Source organism: Tupaia chinensis, unplaced genomic scaffold (assembly GCF_000334495.1).
Source record: "Tupaia chinensis unplaced genomic scaffold, TupChi_1.0 Scaffold000463_1, whole genome shotgun sequence".
NCBI classification, from domain to species: Eukaryota; Metazoa; Chordata; class Mammalia; order Scandentia; family Tupaiidae; genus Tupaia; species Tupaia belangeri.
Window position 1 is genome coordinate 1,754,940 of NW_006159972.1, and position 8,644 is coordinate 1,763,583.

An 8,644-nucleotide genomic window follows, 5' to 3' on the forward strand; every position below is an offset into this window, starting at 1 on the left:
TTCCCAGCGTGAGTTCCTCTGTAGCCGAGGCCTGACTGGCAGGGGTCAGCCTGAGCTGTGGGTCCCAAGTGAGACCAGTCAGTGTCCAAGTCCCTACCCATGTCTATATAGGGGCTCTGAGTGCCAGGCACTCAATAACCCTCATCTCTTGGGACCAGCAGTTGGCGTAATGGCTATGTCGCTGGACTCCCATGTAGTCGACTGCAGTTTTGAGTCCTGGACCCAGTAGCTTAAACTCACGGTGGGTGTGTACACGCGTGCCGAAGATCCTGAAAGGAGAATGGAGGAGAAGGGATTGCGGCATGGCCATCCGCCCTGGGGGGTGATTTCTCACTTTCTGTCTCTCTGTCTCTCTCTGTCTTTCTGGCAAGAGCACGCACCCTACAGCAAAAACCTCTCAAAAAAAAAAAAAAGAAAAGAAAAGAAACAAACAAAACCCCCTTCATCTTAGTAAATCCTCACGCCTTGTCCAAGAGATGGCTATTTCTTCCAGTTTATAGATGAGGATACTGAGGCTAGTGAGCTTCAGGGACTTGCCCAAGACCACACAGCGAGAAGTGCAGGGCCATGCTTTAAGCCAGGCCCTTCCCACTGCCCCAGCTCCAGCCTGGCACTCCCCTCCCCGCTGCCCAGATTCTAGCCAGCTTTGACCTAGGTACCTTGTCACAGTGCGTGATTCAGGAAAGCTCTAGGCAAGGGGCCACGACATCCTGGCCTGTCCACTCCTTCCTAGGTTCCCGTGCCCCTGTTTACTTCTACGAGTTCCAGCATCGGCCCTACTTCTTCAAGGACATCAAGCCGCCCCACGTGAAGGCAGACCACGGTGATGAGATTATCTTTGTCTTTGGATTCTTCTTCAGCAACAACCACAGTGAGTTTTCCTCCTTTCCAGGAGGGGAGATAGGACCCGGTTGGACCCCTGAGGGGTGATTGCCCTCGCTGTACAGAGGAGCAAACTGAGGCCTAGAGAGAAGAGAGGATCTCACAGCTCCAAAGGCTGAGCCGGCATTCAAATCCAGGATTTTTGTTTTTTTTTTTTTTTTTTTTTTAAGAATTATTTTTTATTTAACTTTATTTATTTATTTATTTTAAGATAACCAGAGAGGGAGAGAGGGAGAGAGAGGGAAAATGAGAAAGCAAGCCACCAGGTCTGGGACTCGAACCATGCTTGGCCATGTGGGAGTCCAGTGCCCTTAACCATCGCACTACCTGCAGGCCCAGAATCCGGGACTCGTGAGACTGCATCCTGTGCTCCTTCCACCTCTCCCCACCCCAAGGATGGTCTGGCATGGGTGTGGGGTGGCAGGGCACGTAATGGGGGTTCAAAGGCACATTTGTTGCTTCAAGAACTTCCTAGTGTCGATAGGAAGAAGAGATCTTCTGGGCCAGGAACGAGGCCCGTGTGAAGTCAGCTTGAGGCTGGGATGGGAGAAGAGAGTTTGCACAAGGGGCGGCCCAGCTCCCCAGAGCCGTGAGGGAGAGTCAGAGAACCAGGCCTGGAGGCAGATGCGGCCCAAGGACAAGCTACACCCGAGTCGGTGAGGGTGGCGTGTGAATGGGCAGCTGCGGGGGTCGGCCTTGACCTGGACACGTGTCCTCTTTGCAGTTCAAGTCACCGAGGAAGAGGAACAGCTGAGCAGGAAGATGATGAAGTACTGGGCCAACTTTGCTCGGAATGGGTGAGATGACACCCTTGGCGTAACCTCCCTGGGGGTTCGTGTCCATCCACTCTCCCCTGGCCCACTGGGTCCCCAAGGGCGTTCTGATGTCCTTAATTACACCATAGCCCCTTCCCCAGCGCCAGGGCCCCCTGAGACAGAGAGGGCCCCCGTGGGCACTGGGTACTCACTGCGTCTCCCAGAGACCTGCAGGGTGGGCAGTGGTGCCTGTTGCCCTTCTGAGAGGGAGGGAGGGAACAGCCCCGGTGGCCCTGCCCTCACGTGGAGCTGGCACTGGCGAGACGCCTTCCCTTCCCTGCAAATCTCGCTTCTCGTCCCCCCAGCCCACCACACTCCCTCATCTGACCCAGTCAGGGCCACCGGGTCTGGGCTTGGCAGGGCTCAGGGTGACCCTGGTGCTGCCCTCCTGGGAGGGCATGTCTACAGGAATCCCAACGGTGAGGGTCTGCCCCACTGGCCCGTGCTCAACCAGGAGGAGCAGTACCTGCAGCTGGATATCCAGCCCGTGGTGGGCCACGCCCTGAAGGCCCACAGGCTCCAGTTCTGGAATACTCTATCCCAGAAGCTCCAGAAGCTGCAGGCTAAGGAGAACCACTCAGAGCTGTAGCTCCCAGCATCAAGGAGTGAGGGGGTAGGGGTCTGCCTGACGTGGCCACTTGTGTCCACTGAGGTGCTGGGAGTTGCTGCCCTCGTCCACATAGCCAGTCATTCATGCCTCCATCTGTCCGTTCAGTAAAAATCTATGAAGGACCTACTGCGGAAGGTCAGTTGCCAGGGCTTCCAGGGGTTCTCTCTTGTTGGACACACCCAGTAAATCCCCCGATGAAGCTGTAGATGGGTGAACCCCAAAGGAAGCCCACCTTCCCCGAGACCTCACTGAGCCCCGAGCCCCACCTCCCTTCCTCATCGCAACCTCCTCCCAGCCGTCTCTCCTGCTCCTTGGAGCCTCAGGTCTTCCCCACTTAGAGGGAGGTGTTTTGGGAAATGTCTACCCCTGGGTGTCAGAAGCCATGTCACTTCTCTGCCAGCTTCATGTGTTGTCATATATGTAAGCGGCCAGTAGAAAACAAGAAGTCCTGGTATCTCAGTCTGTTCGGAGTGCCAGAAATACTGTAAACCAGGTGCTTTATCAACCAAATACATTTATCGCTCACAGTTCTGGAGGCTGAGAAGTCCAGGGTCAAGGGGCCAGCAGAGTTGGTGCCTGGTGAGAGCTCATTCTCTGGTTCACAAGTGGCACCTTCTCACTGTGACATCACACAGGGGAAGGTGCAAATGAGCACCCTTGGCCCTCGTAGATGGGCGAACCCCAAGGAAAGCCCACATTCCCCAGCACCTCACTGAGCCCTGGAGCCCATCCTCCCTTCCCCACCACCTTTGAGCAAACCCCAAAGAGCACCAATCCGTTCCCCTGCCAAAGGCCCTACCTCTTAATGCCATCACACTGGGGGCTTAGTTTTCAACATAGGAATTTGGGGGGACATAAATATTCAGACAGTAGCACCTGGAGCTCCGAGATCTCAGCCACTGAAGTTTCCGACTACTGAAAATGTGAACCTTTCTCCTGCTCCTATTTCCTGCCCACCTAGATTAAACGTCATCTACCACTGACTTTCTTTGTATACAGTGTGAGTGTTTGTGTACCTGAGGGAGCACCCTTGACAGGGTCATGTCACACCACAATCCCCTTTCCCACACCCTTTGGCTCCTCAGGACTCTGGACACCCCAGAACACACCCAGTGTGTTTTCTGGCCATTCTGGGGATCTGAACCCATGATTAGCAGTGTGGCTACAGCCTTGCAGAGCACTTGTGTTTCTACTGCTCCACAGCAGCCAGACTTACCCTTGATACGTAAAACAACCCTCTCCATGGGTCAGCAGGTAGCAATGGTGGTTAAGGTGCTATATTTCCACATGGCCAACCACAGTTTGGGTCCCTGACCCAGCAGTTTGAAAATCATACCAATGGGGCCAGCAGATGGCATAGTGTTTGGGGCACTGGATTCCAACCAATGTTGGTTGACCATGGTTCAAGTCCCAGACCTGGTAGCTTGGAACTCATGCTGGAACATGTGTGTGCATACCCAAAATCCCAAGAGGAGAATGGAGGAGAGAGGATTGCAGCATGCCCATCCCCCCTGGGGGTAGTTTCTCACTTTCTCTCTCTCTGCCTCTCTCTGTGTCTCTGGTGGGTACATGTGCCCTATAGCAAAATTCTCTCTAAAAGAAAATCACACTGAGCTTACGTGTATACATGTCCAAAATCCTGAGAGGAAAATGGAGAATAAGGGATTGCAGCATGGTCATCCCCCGTGGGAGCAGGATTTCCCACTTTCCCTCTTTCTGTCTCTGTCTCTCTCTGGCAAGCACATCTTATGGCAAAGAACTAAAAAAAAAAAAAAAAAAAAAGCAAATAATACCCCCTTCCATCTGCATCTGTAAAAGTATCTGTATCCGGCCCCATTTTTGTAAGAAGCTTGACTGGGCTCGGCTAGTCCAGAGGCCCCTGGATCCTAGGCTGGCAGATGGTGGCCAGGAGAGCCAAACACGTCCTTGGTAGCCTGTCGCCTGAACTTGTAATCCTTAGTGGCTCTGCAGACACTGTGGGCTCACACTTCCACAATCACAGCCGAGCCACAGAGACATGTATCTGCGGGATGTGTCCTGGAGGTGGGTTTCAGGGGTCAGATGGTCCCGGCATATCTAGGAGAGATTCCTATGCCCTGGCTCCCTACAGGCCTCTCTGCAGGGAGTGTCCTTTGCCTCTGAGAAGTCCCCTGCCGACTTCCCAAGCCCCATGGGTAGCCACACGATTCCTTTTCCTACCACCTCATCATTGTCCCTAAGCTTTCCTGCCCCCATGTCCTCCTGCAGAAAACCTCAAGCCAAACCAAACCAAACCACAACACCTCTGTTATATTTTATTAATATGTAAGATATAAGGTGCTGAGGACCAGCAGGTGGCATGGTGCTTAAGGCACTGGATACTCCCATATATGACCACGGTTCAAGTCCCAGGCCTGGTGGCTTGCTATCTCACTTTCCCTCTCTTTATCTCTCTCTCTCTCTCTCTGTGTCTCTCTCTGGTCAAATTAAAATAAATGAATGAATAAAATAAAATAAATAATTCCTTTAAAAAAATGTAAGGTGCCAAATTGCAGATGTCTCTTCGTTCCACCAGAGCATTTTCTTTCTGTTATTACGAGGCTGTATTCCTTGTCCTATGGACCCTGGGACTCCCCTATGCTACTATCTCTGACCAACTTGCCCTCCCAGGGCACCAGTTTCCCCAGGAAAAGTCCTTTCCTCTCGTGGCATGCACACCCAACCACAGGGCCTCATGGGAGTGGATGAGACCAAGAGTCCTGCATTGCCCACTGTGGCCACCAGGGGGCAGACAAGGATAAAGTAAGGCCTGGACTGACTTTAAACCCGGGAGAGGGAAGACCCAGTCCTGAGCACTGACTGGTGCGTGGTACTTCCTGGGCATCCTGAAGGCATTTATTGGGCACCTACTGCATGTATGCCTCTGTATTTCATTTTGGCTCCGCAGATGCACAATATACTTCACCAGAGTGAGTACTCAGGGCTGCACGCTAGCATTTCGATAGGTATTTTTAAGTAGCTTGATTGTGGAATAACGTACAATTAAATTCATCATTATTGTACAGTTTGTTAACTTTGAGTAAATGTTACCACCACGTCGAGCTTTAGAATGCTTCTATCACTTCCAAAAAGTTCCTTCGCGTCCATTTGCCGTCAATCATTGCCCCGCTCCCAGCCCAGGCAGCCCCCACATTGCTTTCTAGAATGGCGTCTGAATGGAATACTTTGTGACAGCCTTCTGCATCGAACATAATGGTGTCAAGGTTCAACCAGTCTTAGGACCAGCAGTTAGCGTAATGGCTATGTCGCTGGACTCCCATGCAGTCGACCGTAGTTCGAGTCCTAGACCCAGTGGCTTAAACTCCCTCCAGGCACATGTGCATGCGTGCCCAAGATCCCGAGAGGAGAATGGAGAAGGGATTGCAGTGTGGCCATCTCCCCTGGGGGGGTGATTTCTCGCTTTCTGTCTCTCTCTCTCTCTGCTTTCTGGCGAGCGCACGCTCCCTATAGCCAAAACCTCTCCAAAAAAAAAAAAAAAATTCAATCAGTCTTTCTTTCCTTCTGCTGAGTAGCATTTATATAGGGATATACGACGGTTTATCCACTCACCTGCTGATGCACATCTAAATTGTTTTCTTTTCTTTTTTCTTTCTTTTTTTAGTTTTGTCTTAGGGCATGTGCACTGTCCAGAGAGAAACAGAGAGAGGGAGATGGGGAAAATGAGAAATCACTCCCCATGGGGGATAGCCATGTCCCAATCCCTTTTCCTCCATTCTACTTTCGGGATTTGGGGCATGCATACACATGTGCCCTGGGTGATTTTGAAGCTACTGGATGCGGGACTTGAACCATGCAGTCTGCCATGTGGGATCCATCTGTCTTATCCACCACTGGCTGGCCCTTTGCTGTTCTTAATAAAGCTGCTGTGATCCTGTTCAGATAAGTCTCTGTGCATGCTTCTGTTTATTTTGGGTAGGTATGTAAGAGTGGAATTGCTAAGTCAAATGGTGAACGTGTCTTTAATTTTTTTTTTTTTTGAGAGATTTTTGCTATAGGGCGCATGTGCTTGCCAGAGAAACAGAAAGTGAGAAATCACTTCCCGAGGGAATGGCCACACTACAATCCCTTCGCCATTCTCCTGAGATCATGGGCATACGTACACACACGCACCTGGTTTGAGTTTCAAGCTGCTGGGTCCAGGACTTGAACCACAGTCGGCCATGTGGGCATCCAGCACCTTAACTACTACACCAACTGCTAGCCCCCAATATGTGTTTAATTTTCAAAGAAAATAACAAATCATCTTCCAAAGCAAGTATACCATCTTTGCATCCCCACCAGCCATATATGAGGGTCCCATAACTCAGTACACACACACACACACACACACACACACACACACACACACATGCAGCATCCTGGTGGCTGATTCAAAGCCAATATCCAAAGACCAAAGAAAATCTGTCAATGTATGCTAACCACTGCCCTACCCTACCCCAGTACCTCACAAACAGGGCTTTCTAGATGTAGTGGTCACTCTATGCTGGGCGCAGGGGAACACTGCCTCCTTTGTATCACCATCTTGGTGGATCTGCTGGGGCCTGCATGGTCTCTGCCCAGGGAGTGGCCACAGGAGGCTAACAAAAGTGGCTGGGGCTGCAAGAGCTCCTATGGCCCTAGCTCTCCCTGCTCCACTGCCCTCCTCGGACAGTCATCTGTCTTCCCTGCTGCACCTGGGCTCTGTCCCCGAGGGCCATGGGACTGTTCCACAGACTGGGCACATCTGCAGCCCGGAGGAGGATGGAGGCCAGTCCATGGCCCAGGGCTCACATGTGCATTTCCTTCACTCTCCATGTGTGCTTCCTACACCCTGCCCCGTGCTGGCCCTGGGCATCTCACAGTGGGCGGGGGAGGGCCACTGCTGCAGAACTCCCTGCTGGCAGAGGAACCCACGAGGATGAAGGGAGCACACCACCTGCAGGAGCTTCGAGGAAGCAACAGGTGCATTCCAGGGAGTGGACAGTCAGTGAAGGCTTCCTGGAGGAGGCCACTCCTGAGTGACCCATCTTTGGCTCTTTATCAGGGTGGGGTCTTTAGGAGCATCTCTCTCTGCCCCTCTGTTGCCTGAGAGTTCTCCATTCAGAGTCTGGGGCCTCAGCCTGTCTCCTGAGGAGTAGCCAGAGGAAGCCACAGAGGCCTGCACAGGGAGGGGGCACCAGGGATTCCAGACCTCTGACCTCTGTACTCTCATCCCTGGCCACTGAGGCTCACCAAAGGCCCCTTACCTGCCTGCGGGGACATCCTCAAGTGTGATGCCCCGGCCCCAAGGCCCCACAGCACACAGAGCTGAGGGGAGCAAGTCACCAGCTCCAGTGAGTGGGGCCCTGCAGCAGGGACTGGCCGCTGCAGGGGGAAGCCTCCCTGCGGCTGGGTTATGTGTGACCACCAGCGCCTCAGACTCAGGCCTGCAGAGGTGGAAGTCCTGGACCTGGCCTTGCTTCCTCTCTCTCTCTCTCTCTCTCTCTCTCTCTCTTTCTCTCTCGATGGAGGCCTGGTGGGTCCACGCCCTAGTGGACACTTCCTGTAGACTAAAACGAGGACAAGGATGCTCACAGTCAGCCCCAAAGTGGGTTATTTGCACCCACGGGCAGTCTTATGTATACACGCTCACCACTTGCCGGACGCATATCTTCCAGTGAGTTGTTTATCCTCTGTGTTCCTCAGTTTTCCCATCTGTAAAACAGGGGTAACGATAGTGACTCCTTTCATAGGTCTGCTGTGAGCCTTTGAAGATCCTGAGCTATGAAGTGCCCAGAAGAGTGCCTGACGCACAGCAAATGAGCGATAAACGCTCCCTGCTGACGACGCTCGTCACACTGAAAAAATTACATGGCTCCCTGACTATGATTCAAAGGTGGAAGAATTGGGGGGATGGGCGGCCCTCATAATTGGCATGGGCCTCTTCCCTCTTAAAATAACTTTTGGGCCTGTGGTTGCCCAGAAAAGTTGGTGGATGGAGCCCTGTGCTGAATGTTTTGTTTTGTTTTCTTTTATTTTGTGTTTTTTTTTGGGGGGAGGGGAGATTTTTGCCTTAGGGCACATGCACACATCACAGAGACAGAGACAGTGAGAGGAAAAGTGAGAAATCACCCCCCCTTGGGTTGGAGAGTGGCCACACCACAATCCCGTCTCCTCCATTCTCCTCTTGGGATCTTGGGCACGCAAGCACACATGCCCAGTGTGATTTTGAAGCCCGTGGATCCAGGACTCAAACCATGGTAGGCCATGTGGGAGTCCAGCAATGTAACCACTGTGCCATCTGCTGGTCCCTCCCTGTGCTGTTCTGAATGGCAGGCTG

General features: G+C 52.4%; 1 protein-coding gene across 1 annotated transcript in view; it reads left to right on the forward strand.

Annotated features, from left to right (window-relative positions):
* Positions 1-3,291, forward strand: part of LOC102475270 (cocaine esterase) — an 11,670-nt gene extending 8,379 nt beyond the window's left edge. Inside the window, exon 12 of the mRNA XM_006155577.3 lies at positions 2,106-3,291. Within this exon, the coding sequence (XP_006155639.1) occupies positions 2,106-2,286 (181 nt within the window). The 3' untranslated portion in view covers positions 2,287-3,291. The remainder of the gene's footprint in view (positions 1-2,105) is intronic.
* Positions 3,292-8,644: the final 5,353 nt, after the last annotated feature.